The sequence below is a fragment of the Meriones unguiculatus genome, chromosome 2 (assembly GCF_030254825.1).
Source record: "Meriones unguiculatus strain TT.TT164.6M chromosome 2, Bangor_MerUng_6.1, whole genome shotgun sequence".
In the NCBI taxonomy this organism is placed as follows: domain Eukaryota; kingdom Metazoa; phylum Chordata; class Mammalia; order Rodentia; family Muridae; genus Meriones; species Meriones unguiculatus.
In genome coordinates this window covers 144,919,909-144,942,848 of record NC_083350.1, presented here as the reverse complement: position 1 = coordinate 144,942,848, position 22,940 = coordinate 144,919,909, and the positions used below count along the sequence as shown (strand labels likewise).

General features: G+C 37.7%; 1 protein-coding gene across 7 annotated transcripts in view; it reads right to left on the bottom strand.

Annotated features, from left to right (window-relative positions):
- Bltp1 (bridge-like lipid transfer protein family member 1) overlaps positions 1-22,940 on the bottom strand; it is a 181,565-nt gene that overhangs the window by 78,042 nt on the left and 80,583 nt on the right. For all 7 annotated transcript variants that reach the window (XM_060378234.1, XM_060378239.1, XM_060378238.1 and 4 more), the window contains exons 36-46: positions 18,669-18,866; positions 17,094-17,305; positions 14,158-14,309; positions 13,544-13,694; positions 13,217-13,369; positions 10,739-10,979; positions 10,110-10,252; positions 5,652-5,871; positions 4,791-4,949; positions 1,475-1,650; positions 683-858 (exon numbers count right to left, since the gene is read on the bottom strand). In XM_060378234.1, coding sequence (XP_060234217.1) covers positions 683-858; positions 1,475-1,650; positions 4,791-4,949; positions 5,652-5,871; positions 10,110-10,252; positions 10,739-10,979; positions 13,217-13,369; positions 13,544-13,694; positions 14,158-14,309; positions 17,094-17,305; positions 18,669-18,866 — 1,981 coding nt within the window. The remainder of the gene's footprint in view (positions 1-682; positions 859-1,474; positions 1,651-4,790; positions 4,950-5,651; positions 5,872-10,109; positions 10,253-10,738; positions 10,980-13,216; positions 13,370-13,543; positions 13,695-14,157; positions 14,310-17,093; positions 17,306-18,668; positions 18,867-22,940) is intronic.

Below are 22,940 nucleotides of genomic sequence, written 5' to 3'. Positions count from 1 at the left end.
AAAATACTGTCTGAGGGGCTGGAGAGGCGCTCAGTAACTAAGAGTGCTTGCTATGCAATTATGAAGACTGGCCTCTCGACCTCAGCACTCATTTAAGCCAAGTATCCCAAGAACACTGTAACCCCAGCTCTAAAGATTGGGGAGGTAGGATTTCTAGACCTTGCTGGTTTCCAGCCTACCCAAGAAAATATTAGCCTCAGGTCAGGGAGAGACTCTGTCTCCAGTGAATAGGTAGAAAATGTCAGAGAACACCCAACACCATCTTCTGGTCCCTGTGCATGTGCATACACCATCCCTATATGTACATGTATGCATACGATCACACAAACACATGCATACATATATAAATATGTCCATAACTACACAAATATATGCTAAAAGTCAACTTAAAAGGTGAGTTAGGAATAAATTTTAAGTGCAAAGATTTAAAACATAAAACCATAAAAACTCCAATACTGAGGCTAAGCATATAAATGCTGAATACACTTATCAAAACATATACTTTAGAATACCTGTGACATTCTATAAAAATAGGCCTAAAACCAACTGTTTGATCCATTAATAAAGTCAATAAGTTATTCATAACAAAATATGATTACTATATTTATTAAGTGAAAATTATGTTCTCACTGTTACTAAAATAATAATTCTTGAATAAAATTTTATACTATATGAAAAATACCTTCTTGCTCTTTTGCCTTTCCTGTCTTTAGCTGTGTCTGAATCTACAATATCTGCTCTGAGGCAGTCCAAAGTTCCTGAAAATGAAAGGTGTTCTCCAAAGTACATCCGGTAACAAAGGGGCATTGTGTCCTGTGACTGGATCCCAGTATGACTCAGGAGAGGTTTAAAAACGACCTGGAAGAACCAAACAAACACATTAACATAACATTCACTGTTCATCATTTATTTCTGTTGTTATTCTAGCACACAGCATCTATTACCACAAAATGAAACAAATATAATCTTGTCATAATTATTTTGACTAAATAAAAAAATTACTCCATAAGTTCTATAGGAAAAGTTGTGGCTTTGCAAAAGTATAGACAGATACCTCTTTCTCCACTCAGTCATTTAATACACTGCTACACTTACATCTCTACATGTTTTAATTACTTTACTTCTCTGTTCTAAATTCACTGTCTCCCAATTGCTCACTTAATAAAGCCTTAACTTTGCAGAAAAGATTGTAGAATATGATAAAATTTAACTTTATAGTCATGTTATGGTCAATTTTTAACACATAACAAAAATACTATAATGAAACTTTCAATTAATGATATCTACTGGTTAATTTGCATTCATAATTAATCTATGTACTTCTAGAGGATGCTCCTGCTTTAGATGATGGCTTTTACCACAGGCACAGAACAAAGATTTCGCTTGAACTTCAGGTACCTACTGCTTGATGGTTTCTGCTCTAAGCTCAGCTGGAGGAGGTGACATTAGTATCAGGTAAGGCAGACAAGCTCACCTGTGCATCAGCAAGCTGAACAGCAGGAAACCCTTGATTGGCTTCTTCCACCCCTACCACATCATCTTGACTAGTACTGTGCTGAGAATGTGTCCCATCCAGAGTATTTTGATCACTAGACAAGACGGTGTTGAAATCTGAGGCTGAGGGTATTGTAGGAAGATTGGGTGCAACTCCTAACAGCAAAATTTTAAGAGTAAATGTGAAGCATTTAGAAACAGAAAAAAAAAAGAAGCACATAACTAGACAAATTTAAAAACAACCATGTCTTAGTACCCTTACCAGACCACTGAAAAGAACAAAAAAATCAACCCCCATTAATATGTAATAGTAAAATTTTACAGACGTGATTTATTTTTTTATATCTTTTTAAAATTTTTTATATTAATCACAGGTTATTTATTTTGTATCCCAGCCGTAGCTTCCTCCCTCATTCCCTCCCAATCCCATCCTCCCTCCCTCATCTCCTCCATGCCCCTTTCCAAGTCCACTGATAGGGGGGAGCTCCTCCCCTTCCATCTGACCCTAGCTTATCAGATCTCTTCAGGACTGGCTGCAATGTCCTCTTTCTGTGGCCACCTAGCAAGGCTGCTCCTCCCTCGGGGGGGGGGGCATGTCGAAGAACTTGCCATTGAGTTCATGCCAGAAATAGTCCCTGTTCCCCTTACTAGAGAACCCACTTGGATACTGAGCTACCATGGGCTATATCTGGGTGGGGGTTCTAGGTTATAGCCATACATAGTCGTTGGTTGGAGGAACACTCTCATGAAAGACCCCTGTGCCCTGATAATATTTGGTCCTTGTGGAGCTCCTATCTTCTCCAGGTCTTACTAACTCCCCCTTCTTTCATAAGATTACCTGCACTCTGCCGAAGGTTTGGTTATCAGTCTTAGTATCTGCTTTGATACACTGCTAGGTAGAGTCTTTCAGAGGCCCTCTGTGGTAGGCTCCTGTCCTGTTACTTGTTTTCTCCTACATCCAATGTCCATCCCACTTGTCTTTCTAAGTGAGGATTGATCATCTTACCCCAGGTCCTCTTTCTTGTTTATCTTCTTTAGGTGTATAGATTTCAGTATTTTTATCCTATCTTATAGGTCTATATAAGTGAGTATATACCATGTGTGTCTTTCTGCTTTTGGGATACCTCACTCAGGATGATCGTTTCTAGGTCCAACCATTTGCCTGCAAATTTCATGATTTCCTCCTTTTTAATTGCTGAGTATATTCCATTGTGTAAAAGTACCACAATTTCTGTATCCATTCTTCAACTGAGGTACATCTGGGTTGTTTCTAGGTTCTGGCTATTACGAATAAAGCTGCTACAACCATGTCTGAGCAAATGTCCTTACTGTGTACTTGAGCATCTTTTGGATATATGCCTAGGAGTGGTATAGCTGGACCTTGAGGAATCACTATTTCTAATTGTCTGAGAAAGTGCCAGATTGATTTCCAAAGTGGTTGTACAAGTTTACATTCCCACCAGCAATGGAGAAGGGTTCCCCTCTCTCCACATCCTCTCCAGCATGTGCTGTCACTTGAGCTTTTGATCTTAGCCATTCTGATGGGTATAGGGTGAAATCTCAGGGTCGTTTTGATTTGCATTTCCCTGATGCCTAAGGACGTTGAGCATCTCTTTGAGTGTTTTTCTGCCATTCTACAATCGTCTACAGAGAGTTTTCTGTTTAACTCCGTACCCCATTTTTTAATTGGATTACTTGATTTGTTGCTTTTTAACTTCTTGAGTTCTTTATATATACTGGATATTAGCCCTCTGTCAGATGTAGGGTTGGTGAAGATCCAGATTTGATTTATTAATAAAAATGAAATTAAATATTCAGAAATACTAGTGATCTTTATACAGATATTCAAGCCAATCAATCCAAAATACAGACTTTTAAGACTGAAAAATGTTTGAAAAGCAAATATAGCAGGGCAAAAACTATAGGTGTTAACAGTATTCCAGCCAAGCTCTATCCTTGTCATTCCAGGCAAAGAACCCTTGATAGAGAGTAACTGTTCCATTCCAGTTGTCTTGAAATTTCAGTTATAGCCACTCAGAGCAATAGTAAAATCAGAACAAGAAAGATGGGAAGAACTGTTGGAATGACATTTTTCTGTTTTCTTCAGTCAAGGGTAAATGCAGACACTAGCATACAGTTAGAATTTTGATCACTTCAAAACTAAGGGTGCTCCGCAAGCCATAACAAGAGAAAGAGCTTAGTAAGCAGTCACAGATCAACTACTTTTCACATTTTAGTAATTTCTATTTGAAAAAATTCCACATGGCTCAAATAGCTTTTAAAAGTGTTAGCCAGCTCAAATCTTAGCCCAGGGGGCCTGCAGAGACTAAGGAATCAACCAAGTACCAAGCATAGAGAGGACCTAGACCCCCTGCTCGGATGTAGCCTATAGGCAGCTCAGTCTCCATGGGGGAAGCAGCGGCTGTCTCTGGAATGAACTCGGTTGACTGCCCTTTGATCACCACCTCCTGGCAGGGTGGCTTTACTAGGCCACAAAAAAAGTGAATCCAGACAGTCCTTATGAGACCTGATAGGTTAGGATCAAGATAGTAGGGGAGGAGGACCTCCACTACCCGTGGACTAGGGGAGAGGCATGGGGAGGAAGATGGAGGGAGAGTGGGACCAGGAGGAGATGAGGGAGGGGGCTACAACTGGGATATAAAGTGAAAAACTGTAATGAATAATAATAATAATTTAAAAATTCATTTTAGCTACTTTAAGTAATCAGTATCAAAGTCAACTTCAATATTCATCCACATTTGCTAATTTGGAACACCTTCAAACATAGGAAAAGGAAGGCTGATATACTTGCACTGGATATAGCCATCACTTTCTTGGGGGAACACCTTGCCATTTTTCATTGTACACAATGCATGTTCTTTTAAAATTAAGAAATGGCCCTCATTTATTTCTCTCCTTGAGGAAAGAAATCTTACTTTACTGTTCTCATAGATCTGATTACTACAAAGAGTGTCTGAATGAATAGTTATGATGCCTCAGAGGGAACTAAACAAATTAAAAACATTTTCTGTATCGTAGGTACATCATATTGTAATTATACTTGACATTTTTAACTTGCCTCCTTTGGTGCTATGATTAATTAACAGACCATATTAAATGAAAGTTCTGTAAATTTTATATATAATATCACAAGAATACCACTCTGAAAGAGTCCAGTTTCAACCAAATATTACTTAAAATCTGACAGTTTAAGCATCCTCTGAGAAACAAGATTTTGCCGTAACTGTAATTGTCTTAGTACCACTTAAGACAATTAAGATAAAAATAACTAATACCTGTTGGAAGACTGTTATGTCCTGACTTTGTAACAGGAGATTCCTGAACCACACTTCCACGATTACCCACAGCATTTGACATCCAGTTATAAAAACTCACAGATGATGGCTCAGATAACAAAGGATGTTCAGACAGCATGTCAGTGGCCACTGTATTTCCTGAAAACACAGTTTACTAAGAATAGAATTATTATATACTATAAAACATAAACTGACACTACATGCTTTTAGAATGCCAGATTAAAATATCTTTCTTCGCAAATATTTTTAAAGTTTATTTATTTTCATTTCATGTATATATCTATTTTGCCTGAATTGTGTCTGTGTCTGAGTTGTTTAATGCAGAGCCTGTTGGGGCCAGAAGAGAGAAACTGGATTCCTAGAACTGGAGTTACAGCTGTTTGTCAGCATCCACACGGGTGCTGGGAACTGAACCCAGGTCCTCTTTAAGAGTAGCAAGTGCTCTGAATTACTAAACCATCTCTCCAAGTATTTTTTTAACTCTTACTTTATGATGTTGGTATGTGGATCCTAGGGCATTAGTGCAGAATTCATTTTTGTTAAGATTCTGCATTTCTTAGACTAAGCATATGTAGGTTTGCGTTAGTGCTAATTTAAAAATAAAAATGAAGGGCAAGAAGAGAAAGCTACAATTTTGTTCTAAAATATTTTCTAAAAAATAAAGTATACTAAAAAGATTAGGCATACAATCAAAGTACATGGTAAGCTTGCTTTCTAATTTTCCCACAAAAGAAAATTAGAGGAATTATTTTATTTTTAATTATATGTATGTGTTTGTATATATGTGAGTCCAGTAGACAGTAGAGTCCAGAGAAAGTTGGATCTACTGGAACTAGATACCTGTTCTTGTTAGGGAGCTACTTTTCACAGCTGCACTACTTCTCTGAGGAGTGCCTTCCAGAAGGTTGTGCAGGCTTGGGAAGCTTCCAGTCAGATAGCTGAGAAGGCTCTCTTTCCTTGGACTCTCCTTTACTGGCATCCCAGCACGCCCAACGTGTACTGGGGAATCTGTAGCAGTGTCTCCACTGGTGTAGCTCAGAGAATGATACGGATGAATGCCCTACAAAAGGAACACAGGGTTTTTTTGTGTTTTTTTTTTTTTTTTTCTGGAGTACGGTGAAAATGCCAACCTCTATGACTGTTGCTATAGCTGCTAGCTATATATCCTTTAATACTCACAGTGATTTTGTCTACTGAGACTATTGAGTGCCAAATGTTAAAAAAAATTTTTTTTTATATCTCTATAATACAATTCTAAGGGCTATGAATAATATTCAAGCACATTCCTTTAAGTATTTTAATGATAAATCATTAATTCGTTTCTATAGCTAAACAATAAGAGACATAGAACAGCGTCTCAAATATTATAGAAAATAAAATGCTAGTTAATATCTAGGGGGCCAGTGTGGAGGGCATCAGGACTTAAGCAAGTCATGAGGAAGAGTGTTTGTAGAGGAGCTTAAGAACATGCTTATGGCTACTTAAAGAATAAGAAGTAGCCAGAAGAAATTTCTGTTACAGCTTAATTACAGAACCAGCAAACTGATACCCAGGAACATCTTCCTTATACAACTATTCCATTTAAAAACCAAGAATCAACTTGTTACATGACTGACACCATCACAAGTAAGGTATTACTCCCAGGCCAGGAATAATAGGATTAAACACAATCTCAGCACTCAGAAGACTTAGGCAAGAGAGCTGCCATGTGTCCAGGGTCAGCATAATCTACCAGGAAATTCCATGCCGGCCAAGGAAATGCAAGACCTTTATCAAAACCAACAAAAACCAAACATAAAAAACATGAAGCAAAAATAACAATAAAACTAAAGAAAGAAAGCTGTTTAGCGGTCTTTATAGCAGACATAAGCATAGACGACTAACAGAAAGGAAACTAGAGGCTTTCTGATTAAGAACAGGAAACCAAGTAAGGACAAGTACACATCATATTCAAGAATATTAGACCGCTGAAATATTAGCACAAAATGGAAAGGTCTATACATTTTTACATGCACTCATAGATGAGGGGAGAGGAAGAAGCCTCTCACTGTATGAGGTAAGAGTACTTACAACATACTAAACATAAATGTTCATTTTACATCTTATTTCATCCCTATGTTTTTCTTTTTTTTACGTAGATGATTAACTTTTGTCTCACAAAAGAAAAATCAGTTCTATAAATAACCAAGCAAGAAAAGTCAGATATTTCAACCCATATGCCTCACTTCCACTCTATAATTCTTGATACTAGACTATCTCTGTTTATTGGTTTGGACTGTCAACTTGACACAGCCAAGAGTCACCTGGGGAGACAGTCTAATGGGGAATTGTTAAGAGTGGGTTGGCCTATGGCCACCTGTGTGGAAGATTGTTTTAACTGCGGATACATGTGCGAACTAGTCAGGTTGCAAGTGCTACCACTCCCTGGGCATGGTCCTGCACATTATAAGAGATGACAAAGCTTAGCTGAGAGCAAACAAGCAAGTATGCACATATTCTCTCTTGACTGCCAGTATGATGTGACTAGCTGCTTGAGTTCCTGACTTGACTTTCCTGAAACAATAGGCCATAACATGAATTATAAAACATTTCCTCCCCTGTGGTGCTTTTTATGAGTATTTGTCATACCAACAAAAATGGAACTAGAATGCCTACCCTTCTAGCACTCAATAACATTTAATAGCATTTATTTATATAAATAGAATACTCACCCTATTCTATCCTTTAAGCTGAGTGATTCTGTCTATTAGGAATGTTGAGTCTCAAAAGTTAAAAAAAAACAAAAACAAACTTTTTTTATAATTTTGTAATACAATACTAAAAACTAAAACCTAGAATGCTCACTCTTTTAGCACTTAATAATGACAAAGAGTGCTCCAATCTATTATTGTATATGCTTTAAAATTACCACTTTAACAAATGTTTTAATTTAAAAGGAAGTATGTACACAAAGTAAAAACTTTAAAAGCATAAGAAACTGCAGTGTGAAGTTCTATGTTCTAATTATCTAGATCCCCAGCAGTTTTCTAGTTTCTTATCTTCCTATAATATTTATGTACTATAAAATCATATGCACTATGTTGGTTTGGATAAGAATGGCCCTCATAGGCTCATATATTTGGATGCTTGCTCTGCAGCTGGTGGAACTGTTTGGAAAGGTTAAAGAGGTGTGGCCTTGTTGGAGGAGGCTTGTCACTGGGGTTTCAAAAGCCCATGCCATTCCCAGTTAGCTCTCTCTCCTTCTGCCTCATGGTTGTCCTTTCATGTGAGCTCTCAGCTACTAATCCATTGCCATGAATGCCTGCCTGCTGCCATGCTTACTGCAATGATGGCATGGATTCTAATCCTCTGAAGTTGTAAGTAAGCCCCCATTCAAATGTTTCTTTTATAAGGTGCCTTGGTCAAGGTGTCTCTTCACAGCAATAGAAACGTACAAAACACACCCCGAGGTTTTGCTTTTAATTCAATCTATGTAACTGCAGTAACAGCCACAGATGCACATAAACCTACTCCCTTTTGAAAGGCTTTTTGGTAGGCATTTATAATAGTTCACATAATTTATTGGCCCTCTAATGTTTAATTCTTTTATGTCATGTCCATTACTTTCCCACTATAGTATTACCAAGGATCTGTCTGATTATTTATGTTAACTTCTAGAATGAAAGTCCTTGACATGGAAAGGTTTTCACTTATACTTGCCAAAATGTCCTTCAAAAAAGTCACAACCATATATACACTTCTTTTAACAGTTTCCTCCTGGACTGAAAGATTCCACCCCTACTCCTATAAGAAACTCCTGTAAAACTCATGGGTTCACCAAACTGGACTCTGTGATATCTGTACTTTGGTCTGTCAGGAGTTCCATAGTTGGGGTGAGTAGATGTGTGTAGGGTTTCCTCAGTGTATAGTGTTTATCATACAACAACATTTTAATATTGTCTTTTATCTTCACCTACAACATATAATATTAAAAGTTTTGGTATTCTAATTTTAAAGATAAAAATAAAAATGCCATTTTATTTTATATTTCTTTATAAAATAATACATTTTCATACATGTATGCAAATTTTTCTGTGACATATTTTATTCCTTTATCTATATTTAAATTTTTTTCTTCACATTTTATTCACTATATATCCTCCCTCAACTCCCCAGTCCCACCCTCCCTCTCTTCCTTTCATCCCTTCCCCTAATCCACCGAAAGGGGGAGCTCTCCACTATTGCCATCTGCCCATAGCTTGTTAAGTCTCATCAGGACTGCTTGGATCTTCTTCCTCCATGGCCTAGCAAGGCTGTATCATCAGGAGTGAGTGATCAGAGAGCAGTAAACTAAGCTCATGATAGAGGCAGCCCCTGATCCCCTCACTCAGAGATCCACATGGAGATTGAGCTGCCAATAGGGCCACATCTGGGCAGAGGGTCTAGTCCTCTTCATACATTGTCCTCCACTGGTACATCAGTCTCTGCAGGACCCCCCTCACTTAGATCTTTTAGTTTTGTTGGTCTCCTTGTGGGGCCTTTGTCGATTTTTTAAACATTTCTTTCTAATGACTTTTTTTTTTTTTTTTTTGGTGATTAAAAAAGGCTTTCGTTGTTTATTTGGAAGATATTAGCCCTTTTTCATGTGTATTGTTTAGAATTTTTATTTAGAAATTTCATATTTAATGTCAAAATTGTTCTGAGTGTCAGAGCAAGTCTACATGCAGACTCTGAGTGAAAGTAAAACTATTAGCTCACATTTTCATTTCTCAGAAAAACAAACTAACAACAACAATAACAACAAAAACAAAACCCCCATAACAATGCAAAGTGTCAAATACACTTATCACGACTTCTCTCAGCTTTCAAAATCCACACACAATCCAGTCAGTAATTATTCTGTATACCCATTGGCTATACTGTCCCTCTTATCAAGCATCCTTTAAACTTGTTAAAAGAATGGAGTATAAATTAAGATTAAAATTTGCAAAAATCCAACCTAAACTTTGCCCCTCACAAAAAAATCAATATTGTATAGCCTAAAATAGGCTTCTCACTAGAACTGAAATGATATTACCAACATTTTCAATACTGAATTTTATTACATATAATATTCTGAAAGATGAAAAAGGTTTAGTGATCTTAAACTAAGTATTAAATATCGGTGATATAATTTTCATAGAAATATAAGCACTAAAAGTTATTAACCAAATTAATTTCAACATAAACTTTCAGAGTAGACATCTAAAATATTTAATACTGAAATTTAAAAAAAAGGTCACTTCTGTAAGTTTTAAACTCTAATCAGCAATGGTATACCTTTATTTTTAATGCAGAGTCACTATGGGTATGAGTTTTAGAAAGCTTCCTCATTATTTCAGCTCCAGTGACAGGTCCAGAACTTCCAGGTGGTGGCCGGTTAGCTGTTCCTTCTAGGAGCATTGTGTGCTCACTGACTGTGGCTGAAATGGTTCAAAAGAATGAGTGAATTATCTATATCTACAGATATATATCATATATATGACCTATATAGAATAGATATATATCATATATAATATCTACAATATCTATCTATTATATATAAATTATATATTATATAAAATGCATATAATAATATAATATATAATTAAATTATAAAATTTGTTCCAGTAAAAAGAATCCAAAGTGATTGTAAATTTAGATTAATGAAATTCACAACTGCATAGTTCAACCACAGCATTTTCAAATTTGGGACAAAAATAATTAAATTCGAGTACCATGTGACTAAGTATGTAACAGCTAAGATTTGCTTCCATTACTAATTTGCTAATAACTACAGGAAAAATGTCTTGGTTGGTCTCTTTTAAAGAGGCATATTTTGATACGAAGCTATTCCTCCAAGACGCACATACCCAAAAAACACACAGTGATTATATTGAGGAAAGAAAACTACTCTAACCTAAAGTTACCTGCATCGAACTCAAATTCTGCACCATCAGCACTAGTATCACTTTGAAGACCACCTCCATTGTCCAGGCCAAGTCCATCTTCATGTTCATGGTCCACAGTAGCTGGAGGTTTCAGTGGCTGAGCTGGTCTGTGTAAGCTAACTCCTTTAAAGGCAGGTGTCACCACAATGAACTTCATCCACTGCCTTGCCAAAGCAACTAATCCTTTCTTTAAAGTTACCAGTGCAGGAAGCCCATCACTCTGTAATAACAATGAAGAACTTATTTTAATCTCAAAATTCCCACTTAGACATGAAGAAACTGAAATTCAGATCTTTAATTTATTCATCATTACCCAGGATTTAAAGTTGACAATAAAACCTACTACAGCTACACGTATATTAAGAATGTCCCTTGAGGGTTCATGTTAATATAAAATTTGGTTCTCAGCATCACAATGTTTGAAAGAGGTCAAAATCTAGGAGATCAAGTGGATAACATTGAGGATCAGTGGTCTTAGAATATATTACAGCAGTTCTGTTGAAACCTGGTAAGTCTATATATGGGGTGTTACTAAAGTTTAAGACTACAACCTCCCCAGCCTCTGACTTCCTATCTTGGGATGCAGAGCATCCATTCCTCTCATAGCTAATGCCTACAAGTCTCACTGTTCAGCTTCTCTGACCACAACTAAAATGGCATGTCAGGCTCACATTGTACAACTTTGTCTTCAATTCCCAGAAAATAGGAAATGCTATTTCAGTCTTAGATAGAAACACCTTTGTAAAACCCATTACTTAACACAGATTCTTCACTTGCCTAGTGAAAGATTTGGTTGGCCATTAATAACACTGACACAGAGGTGTCTAATTTGGCTAAACATTTTTGTTTATGCTCTCCTATTCAGAAGCTGGAGAATACAAGCAATGTCCTCAAAATTCTAAAATCCCAGACACAATTTGCGATTTGCTCTTTTAGAGACAGGGATGAGTTGTGCAAATATATATTCTCCGCTCTATGAATAACCACTATTTCATTAAACCATTATGACTCCAGGGATTACTTCCTGGCTTAAAATTTATGCTTTTAGCTTCTAGGATACAACTGTCTTAGTTCTAGCTCTTTAAAAAAATAATTTCATCATCATAATTATCATTATTAGTTTATTACAATTTACTCACTTTGTATACCGGCTGTGGCCCCTCCCTCATCTCCTCCTGGTTCCATCCACCCTTCCCCTCCACCTTTGTTCCTTCCCTAGTCCGCTGATATGGGCCTCTGAAAGACTCCACTGATCTAGGTATCGAAGCAGATGCTAAGACTCACTGCCAAACTTTGGGCAGAGTGCAGGGAATCTTATGAAAGAAGGGAGAGATAGAAAGATCTGGAGGAGACAGGAGCTCCAAAAGAAGACCAACAGAGCCAAAAACAAAAAACAAAAACAAACAAAACCTGAGTCCTGGGGCCCCTGCAGAGACTGATAACCCAATCAAGGACAATGCATGGAGAAGACCTAAAACCCCAGCTCACATGTAGCCCATGGACTCAAGTCTCTAAGTGGGTTCCCTATTAAGGGGAGCAGGAGCTTTCTCTGGCATGAACTCAGTCACAGGTTCTCTGATCATTTCCCCATTGAGGGTGCAGCCTTGTCAGGCCACAGAGGAAGACAATGCAACCAGTCCTGATGTGACCTGATAAGCCTGGGTCAAATAGAAGGAGAGGAAGACCTCACCTATCAGTGGACTAGGGGAGGGGCATGGGGGAAAAGAGGGAGGGATGGTGGGATTGGGAGATGATGGAGGGGGACACAGCTGGTATACAAATTGAATAAATTGTAATAAATGATAGTAATAAAAAATTTTAAAAATATTTCTCATCATCACCAAAACCACCACCACCATCATCATTATCATCAATTTATTACAATTATTTCACTTTGTATACCAGCTGTGACCCCCTCCCTCATCTCCTCCTGGTCCCATCCATCCTTCCTTCCTCCATTCCCCCCTCTGTCCCTTCCCTGGTCCACTGATAGGAGAGGTCCTCCTCCCCTACTATCTGACCCTAGCCTATAAGATCTCTTCAGGACTGTCTGGATCCTCTTTCTCTGAGGCCCAGTAAGTCCAGGAGGCGCTAAACAAAGAGCAGGCAACCAAGTTCATGGCAGAGACTACCCCTTACTAAAGAACTCCCATGGAGACTGAGCTAATGCTAGCTCTTTACTTCCCTTCTCAGCACTCAAAATCTAGCCTTATGCAACCTCTCAAATCTTCTTGAAGTCTAGCATTTTTTTTCAAAATTCCATCTTTGACAATTTCTCATTTAACCTATTACGCTGAGAAATCTTATCCATATTGACAGCTTCTATAAACAAGCCACTCTGCAAGTGTCAATCAAAGCAAAATGCTATCTACTAACCTATATTTCTAACTACATTTCTCAACTTGTTCATTAGTACCACTGCTATAGAACAGTAGTTTCCTTAAAGCTAGTACTTACCATTGTGGCATCATCAATGATGGAGTAATTTGCTTGATGAAGATAGTGGTGTAGAATATTACATAATAAACATGAAGGATTTTCTTGGAGAAAGCGAGCAACTTTCGTAAGTCTATTGTATTTACTTCTTAGAGGAAAATGTACACTTTTATTCTGAAAATGGTATAAGAATAAGAGACATAGAATTATATGTATAAAAGATCCTATAATCAAAGATATCTAGTAATCAAGAACTTGTAGTCTGGTTTCTTCCATCAACTATTAATAGTAATGAATTATTTTCAGTAACAAAGTATGCCTGATACCTTATATGATTAAAAGACACACCTCTAATGCTTCTGTCATTATGCATCCCATAACAGCACAAATTCGCAAGGTTCCCTCAGTCTCTAATTTGTTTAAGGATGACTTGAGTTGATCAATAGGAACCAGCCATGCACCAACAGCTGGGGTTGCAGTGCTTAGAAGGTTCAGCTGCCTTTTAAAATTGAAAAAAAAATTATAAGATTAAATTTTATATTTCAAACAATCTCCTATATCTATAGCACTTAATGTTACTTTACTGCTAATATTTTTTCCCATTGATCACTGGCAAATTGTGAACATATAAATAAGAAACAAACACCACAAAAGGAGGAAGGGTGAAACATGTCTAAAATGAAGAATAAAACAAAAGTTTATGGTAGCAAGACAAGTAAATAAGGCTAAAAAAATTAGAAAGAAATTAGGCTGAATAGAGAATATATAATGTCTATAAAAAGCATCCAATGAGAAAGATGGAAGGAACAGCCATTTTAGCATTCAGAGTAGCAGATGTGTCACACAGTGTTAGTATTAGATATTACCAGAAAAAAAATTCAGGAAGACACGAACAGAATAATATGCTTTCTGAAATAAGGAGGAGATGTCAATGGACAAACTTACACTTTGAAATTTTTTACCTGGAAAATGCATGTGTTGGAGATCTCACATTGGTTGGAGCTGCAAAACTAAACCAAATTTCTTTAATGGTCAACTTCATGCTACATGAATCTGGAGGTGGTGGCATTAGAGGTAGATCTTTTTTCAAATCATCAGATTCAACTCCTTCATCCTATATTAAAAAAACAAAACAAAACAAAAACAAAACAAAAAAAAAACTTAACAATGTATTGATCCTGTAGAACCTTTACCACAGGCTTACTAGCACTTTAAGCACAAAACCTGTTCATCTATAGGATGAACTAATGGACTACACCCTAACATAAAACCCTGAACTGTGGATATTGCTCAAATTAGTCTTCTGCTAATTCTGAAAGTTCCAGGAATTAAACTCAGGTCATCGGGTTTGGCAGCAAGGTAGCAAATGCCTTTGCTTGCTGAGCCATTGACTAGACCCCATATACTTTTCTTTGAGAAAGAAATCTAAGCCTGTAGTCCTAGACCCTCAAAACACTGAACCAAGAGGACCTCTTAAAAGCCCAGGAGCTCAACACTAGTCTAGGCAACACAGCAAGGCTCTCTCTTAAAAACAAAAACAAAACAAAATTGCAACAACAAAAACAGCCTCTACAGCTGGGAGGTAACTGTGGTAGAACTAGCTCTTATATTGCATGTTGTAAGGTCCTGAGTTTAATCCTCAGCATCACAAAACATAATAAATAAAACTTAAAACATTGATTTCTCAAGAAACTATGGGCCAGGCACTTATGGGCCAGGTGTATACAGATGTAAAACTTGACATTTGGAAAAGGGAAAAGACATTCATTATTACTACACTAATGTCCATAGTCAAGCAAATGATTGCAGACTAACTTGTTTCTGGAGCCATGGCACACTTAAAGTCATGCTAAACAAATGACACAGTTTAGAAGTTCCATGCAAGAAGCATAGGAAAGTATCACTACATAATGGAACTAGCAGTGAGTCAGGGAATAGACAACAAGCAAGAGGAAATTAGTGTCATGAATACAACTTCCAGAGTACACACACATTTGAGGAGAAACAATTCCATAAATAAACAGGAAAAGATAACATAGAGCCTGGATGAACTGTTAGAAAATCCAAGAAGCATATGAAATGCCCTTTTAAGGGAGAAATGCCCTTAAAATTATATAAACTGAGGCTGGAGAGGATGACTCAGCAGTTAAGAACACCACCTGCTCTTCAGAGGACCTGGCCTCAAATCCCAACCCCTACATGGTGGCTCCCAAGTGTCATCACTCCAGTTCCAAGGGATCCAACTCCGGCTTCTGGTCTTAGTGGGCACCACTCACAGTCATGGTGCATAGTCACAAATGCAGGCAAAGCATTCCTCCACATAAAACAAAAATAAATAAGTCTTTAAAAAATATTCTGTAAAGTTTTTCAATAGGTGAAAAGGAAAGAAGAATAAAAGAACTCTTGTTCAGTGCATAGCCACAAATGTCCTAATTCTCATTACTATTCTAATGCAATCCCACAAACCCTTGTAAAGAACCAATAAGGGAATTGGTTAACTTAAAATTGTATTTATTATTATTGTGTGAGGGTGTGAACATGATGTGTAAGAGTACCATGGTGCAAATATGGAGATTAGAGGACAACATTGTGGAGTCTGTTTTCTCCTCTACTTTTATAAGGATTCAAGAGATCAAACTTTGGTTGCCAAGCAGGACACCTAGCACTGGTTCTACCTGCTGAGTCATCTGGCTGATCTGGAAAGTAACTAACTCTACAACTCTGCACCAAATAAAAATAAAGCCCTAGGGGCTCTGGGTAAAAGTGCTTACCCAGCATGCCTGACAACCTCAGTATGGATCAATAGAACTCATGTTAAAAAACAAAAAGCAACCCCCCCCCCAATCCAGGCAGTACCATGTGTCTGTAATTTCCGTGTGTACCTAAGGGAAATGGGAGGTGGTGACAGGAGAATCTCCAGTGTTCACAGACCAGCCAACCAGGTTTACATAGCATTGAGGAAAGCTGTCTGAAGGTAGAGGGTAAGGGCTGCCATCCAAAGGTTGTGCTCTGACTTCCACATGTAGGCTGTGGCATGCCTATACTCAGACACTCACACATCTGCCTCTTAGACACAAGAAAATAAAAACAAATAATGACCAGGAATCCGGGCTCAGAGGTGAGTATAACCATGAACACTAGGTACCCACAATCTATTTCTTAATGAAAAAGGTGCTTTCTTAACCTTTTTTGTTTTGTTTACTCTCAGAAATTCTTACTTGTACTAGTAAAGCTTTTCATATACAGCATCTGTTTTAATATTCAAAACACTTAGAGTCAATGGCATTATTTACTACACTCCTATTGTAGCTGAAAAAAAAAAAAAACCAGGAAAAGCTAAGAAACTTGCTTCTTCAAGGTCACCAAACACTGACCCACTTTTTCCACAATAAAGAATTTTAAATATTTTTGCTGATACCATATTCATCACAATTAAATTCTACCACAATAAAAATAATAAATTAACTGAATATAAGGTATTAGTTAAAATATTTAAAATATGCAAATATATTGATGAAAATATTTATTACCTATATAAAATATCACCAATAACAAGCATAAAAATGACTTCTAAAATTAATCAAAACCTAATTAACTAATGAAGGTCTACTTTTCTTAAGTTCTATACATTCATTTGTTTAACAAATGTTTATTATGTGCATAATAACATAAGCAGGATATTGTGCTAAATATTATAATAGGTAGGAAAATGTATCATAGGTATATATATGTTCCTCTACTTATTCAGGAATTATACCCTAGTCATAGTACATTCAACAAAATGTTAGAGCAACTGTAAAAGAGGAAATGACAAGGTGATATGCTTTAGGCATTGATACTGAATTGAGTATGTAGTTCTCTAATTTCAAACTATTAGTATCACTAGAAATTCACCCACTTGCTCATCTGAAACTGAGTTTCCATTTATGTCAGAGGAAGGACTGGTTCGGTCACAGGGAAGGTTATCATCAGAGACATCAGTATTGTAGCCACTGCCCGTAGGAGAATCAGAAGAATTATTGGATGTCAGCACTCCACCCCTTTCTGTGACACTAGTTTTACCCATAATTCCAAAACTGTTATATAAAACTGCACCAGACTGTCTTCCTCCTATAAAAATGAGAGAATTCATTTGTTAGAAAAAGAGTGGATATGTGTTTTACTCTTGTACCCTAAAATACTGTATATAACTTCAAGATGATGTTTTTCTTCACTAGCCTTTGCCTGTATCTAAAAGACTTATGTATGTCTGACCTACCAGATAAAAGATGTAGACATATAGCTACTAGTATTTTAAGTGACTGTAACACGTAAGACTAAACCTGAAATCTTATAACAACTCAACTTTCCTACTTTAAAGTGTTATTCATAAACACATAAAACTCCTCTTTTCTCCCCTCCCCTTGTCTTATATAAGAAACAAGTATAAATCAGTAATTTCCACTAAATGAAAATTTATGTGAAATATTAGCTTCTTATACGGCAAAGCTCTAAACTCTGAAAAGAATAGGATGTCAGTGGACTCAGGCATTTCTAAATCCTGCTCCTCTGTGAGGTCCCAAGGTTTGGGACAGAGGGCATCTCCATCCAGCTGTGGAAGGAAATACCACTTTTATAATTGGGATGTCTATGCACCCTGTACATAAGTGCAAGTACCACAGTTTCTGCTGTATTATGTTGTCTAGGTTGTTACAAGTAACACCTGTTAAACATATTTTTTTTAATTTTTCATCAATTACACTTTATTCATTCTGCATCCCCCCATAAGCCCCTCCCTCTTCCCCTCCCAATCCCACCCTCCCTCCTCCCTCTGCAGGCATGCCACTCCCCAAGTCCACTGATAGGGGAGGTTCTCCTCTCTTTTCTGATCTTAGTCTATCAGTTCACATCAAAAGTGGCTGGATTGTCCTCTACTATGGCCTGATAAGGCTGCTCCCCCCCAGGGAGAGGTGATCAAAGAGCAGGCCAATCAGATTATGTCAGAGGCAGTCCCTCTTCACATTACTATGTAACCCAATTGGACTCTGAACTGCCCTGGGCTACATCTGTGCAGGGGTTCCGGGTTATCTCTATGAATAGTCCTTGGTTGGAGTATGAGTCTCTGGGAAGTTCCCTATGTTCAAATTTTCTGGTTCTGTTGCTCTCCTTGTGGAGTTCCTGTCCTCTCCAGCTCTTACTATTTCCCAGTTCTTACATAAAATTTCCTTCACTCTGCCCAACAGTTGTCCATCAGGCTCAGCATCTGCATTGATAGTCTGCAGGGCAGAGGCTTTCAGAGGCCCTCTGTGGTAGGTTCCTAGGTTGTTTCCTGTTTTCTTCTTCTCTAACTAAAATGTCCAATCCCCATCCGGAAAGGCAAACAGGAGGGACATCAGAAGAAGAAGAAAACAGGAAACAACCTGTTAAACATATTTCAGCAGTGTGGAACTGAACTGTGCCCACTTAAGCAGAACTCAGGGTTAAAAAAGCTTACCTTTTATAGTTAAATTTTCAATTCCACATTCAAACATTATCCAGCCCCATTTTTCTTGACTGGGACCTATCCGTGTAACATCTGGGATAGCTTGTTGATCTGTCTCATCTACAAAAGTAAATTCGTCCAATTCTTCAAGAGTAAATAAAACTTTGGACTTCTCAAAGGGAATGGCAGTGATGGCACAGGTCCCAATGTCTATTATTGAGAGAGCACAATAAACATTTTTTTAAAGAAAAAAAAAGATGTTAATATATATTATCCTAAAAAGGTATCTGAAAAGTATTCTAAAAAGGCAGAAAAATAAATAAAACACTTTAAAAAAATAATATCTAAAAAGAAGTAATACTATTCCAAATGTAACAATGAGTTTATCAATTTGTTTCTGAAAGATTATCTGTCAACAAAGATCTAAATAATCCAGCTTTCTGATAAACTTCTTTAAAAAGCTTTCAATAATTTACAAAATAAAATTATTTTAATTATGTGACCTTGGGAAAAACATTATTGCTTAGGAAAAGTATAGCTTTTACTAACAGACAGTTTTATACTAACGTTTCATATAACTGCAATTTATTAGATATTGCTATGATGCAATTGCTTACAGATGTAATGCAGTAAAATGCACAAGTCCATTTTCCCAAACTTTTCTGATTACTTGCATTTCTCTTTAAATCTCTTGAACTTAATTTTTTCTCCCCTTGAGAGTCTCTTTTTTTTCCTTTAATCCCTTGTTCATGGACATTTCTCCTAGTTGAGGTAACAATAGCAATTATTTCCTTAGTGCTTGCTGTGTATTGGACACTGCTGCAAACACTCCCTCCCTGATGAACTTACTTAATAAAGTTAATAGGCTTTCTGAAGAATGGGGACACCCCTATTGCGGGCTTTCCAGGATCCTGTTTGAGGTTTAATTAAGACTCACAGACATCTATATAGCTTAAGGCTGTGGCCTTTTTTCTGGAGCAGTAACTTAACCCTACTCCTTTGACATTGTGTTTCTCCATGTGGTTTCTAGCTCTGTCCAGTCTCCCTTCTGCTTCCTTCTATCTTTACCCATCTCCCTCTTCTTGAACTTACTTTTAAGCATGGGTATAAAGTGATAAACTTATTTAACTTTGTGAGTATTCTACTTTCACAGATATAAAGGCATACCCAATAGAAAGTCCAGAGTACCGCACTCAGAAACCTACCTCATCTCCCTAAGATTATCAATGAGCGTGAGAATCTCAAACATGTATAAACAAAAAAATTTACATTTGTTGTGCATTTTTATGCAAATGTACCTTGGAAATTCATGGGGACTTTGTAATGAGCTTTTATTCTAGCTGGTGGGTTTTACATAATGTGATGCTTATGAAGTGATATAATAAATAAGTGCAAACTGGTTACTACTGCAATCTACAGACCTTTTACAACTCAAACCACTGTTTTGCCCGAGTTTTAGGACTACAGTTTTTGGGTTGTTATTAAAAAATCTCAGGTCAGATGCTGTGACTTTATACAAAGGGCAGTGAAATAAGCCCTGCGCTGGTTACTTTTACACCAACTTGACACAAGCTGAAGTCATCGGGGAGGAGGGAACCTCAACTAAGAAACTGGCTCCCTCCATAAGACAGCGCTGTAGGCAAACCATAAAGAGCAAGCCAGTAAGCAACTCTTTACATTCTACATCCGCTCCTGCCTCAAACTCCCTGACCTGCCTAGAGTTCCTGTTGTTTCAGCGCAGCAAGAAACCCTAACTATGACAAGTTGGTACTAGGACGACAGGGTATTGTTGTGACGGACCTGACCATGTTGTCGAGTGTTCAGTGCTTCTTGAACTGTTATGTAGAGCTTGGAAGATAAGAATTTATGCAGACATGGAGGCCTGCTTTGTGAAGTTTTTGATAAAAGTTTGAAGACTATAGGGGCCATTCGTTATTTTGAATTAAGATTCTGTGGTTCTGGTGAGCTGGGGCTGAAGAGTCAGCTGTGATTAACAAGACTCTAGAACTACTAAAGTTAAAACCTTTGCTTTGCTGGGATACTCAATGCTGGTTAGCTAGAGCTGAGAAATTAGCAGTGATTAAGAAGAGACCAGTGTCCTTGAAAGTGAAATCTGGGAAGTGTTTCCTCAGAGTCAGCACATAGAAGCTGTGTTCCAGAGGTGGCCAAGGTTGTCATGCTGGCATGACATGTCCTCATGCTGGCAGCTGAACTTGCTAATGTAAGAGTCATCCAGGTGATACTGCTTTTGAAGGCATGAAGAACTCATGGAGAGCACTGTGAAAGGACAGGAGAGCTTTTAGTGAAGGTTCAGCATCAGTGGCAGTTGAAGGCCCAAGATTGAAGGGGTCATGCAGAGAAACTGAGGTTTGGCACCAGAAAAAGAGTCCAAGAGAGGCTGTAAGTGAAAGTGCAGCAGAAGACCCCAGCATTTTGGAGATGCCAGTACCATGAGATATCCACCAAGAACAGCAGCAGAAGTGGGGCTAAAGTCTAGAAGACTAGCTGTGTGTATGTTGCAGAGGGCAGAGCCAGAGAAGTTGTTACCTAAGCCCGTTGAAGGACCCTAAAAGAATGTGAGTGCACCCTAAACATTGAATGTTAAATTATTTACACTATTGGAGTTTGGTTTGGTTTGGTTTTGATTTGATTATGACTGTGCCCTGAATTTTTCCTACTAAAGTGAAAAAGTAAGTTATTTTTTATTTTACAGGAGCCCATGGTTGAGAGACTCTGAATTTTATTTATTTTTTAAATTTAAAAATGTGTCTATTTTTTTCATTTTATTTATTTCTTATAATTTATTCACTTTGTATCCCAGCTGTAGCTCCCTCCCTCATGCCCTCCAAATCCCTCCCTCCTTTTTCTCCCTTCCTCTCTTCCCTTGCCCTGCCACCAGTCCACTGAGAGGGGAGGTCCTCCTCCCTTTCATCTGATCCTAGCCTCTCATCAGGACTGGCTACATTGTCTTCCTTTAGTTGCCCCTCTCAGGCTGGGCCCCCCAGGGGGAGGTGATCAAAGAGCCAGCCACTGAGTTCATGTCAGAGACAGTGCCTATTGCCCTTACTAGGAAACCCACTGTAAGACTGAGCTGCCATAGGCTACATCTGTGCAGGGGTTCTAGGTTATCTCCATGCATGGTCCTTGACTGGAGTATCAGTCTCAGAAAAGACACCTTTGCCCAGATTTTTTGGTTCTGTTGTTCTCCTTGTGGAGCTCCTGTTCCCCCCAGGTCTTTCTATCTCCCCCTTCTTTCATAAGATTCCTTACACCAACAACACAAGCCCTAAGATCAACAATCAATAAACGGAACCTCATGAAACTGAAAAGCTTCTGTAAAGCAAAGGACACTGTCATCAGAACAAAATGATAGTCTACAGATTGGAAAAGGATCTTCACAAACCCTATGTCTGACAGAGGGCTAATACCCAGAATATATGAAAAATTCAAGGAGTTAAACAGCAACAAATCAAGTAATCCAATTTTAAAAATAGGGTATAGAGCTAAACGGAGAATTCTCACATATAGGAATATCAAATGGCAGAGAAACACTTAAAAGAAATGCTCAGCATTATTAGTCATCAGAGAAATGCAAATCAAAACAACCCTGAGATTTCACCTTACACCCATCAGAATGGCTAAGATAAAAAACTCAAGTGACAACACATGCTGGAGAGGATGTGGAGAAAAAGGAACCCTCCTCCATTGCTGGTGGGAATGTAAACTTGTACAACCACTTTGGAAATCAATCTGGCGCTTTCTCAGACAATTAGGAATAGTGCTACCTCAAGATTCAGCTATACTACTCCTAGGCATATATCCAAAAGATGCTTAAGTATATAACAAGGACATTTGCTCAACCATGTTTGTAGCAGCTTTATTCGTAATAGCCAGAACCTGGAAACAACCCAGATGTACCTCAATTGAGGTATAGATACAGAAATTGTGGTACATTTACACAATGGAATACTACTCAACAAATAAAAACAAGGAAATTATGAAATCTGCAGGCAAATGGTGGGAATTAGAAAAGATTATCCTGAGTGAGGTATCCCAGAAGCAGAAAGACACCCATGTTATATACTCACTTATAAGTAGATATCAGACATATAATATAGGATAATCATACTAAAATCTATATACCTAAAGAAGCTAAGCAAGAAGGAGGACCCTGAGTAAAATGTTCAATCCACATTCAGAAAGGCAAAAGGGATAGACATCAGAAGAGGGTGAAAACAAGGACAAAATAGGAGCTTACCACAGATGGCCTCTGAAAGACTTTAC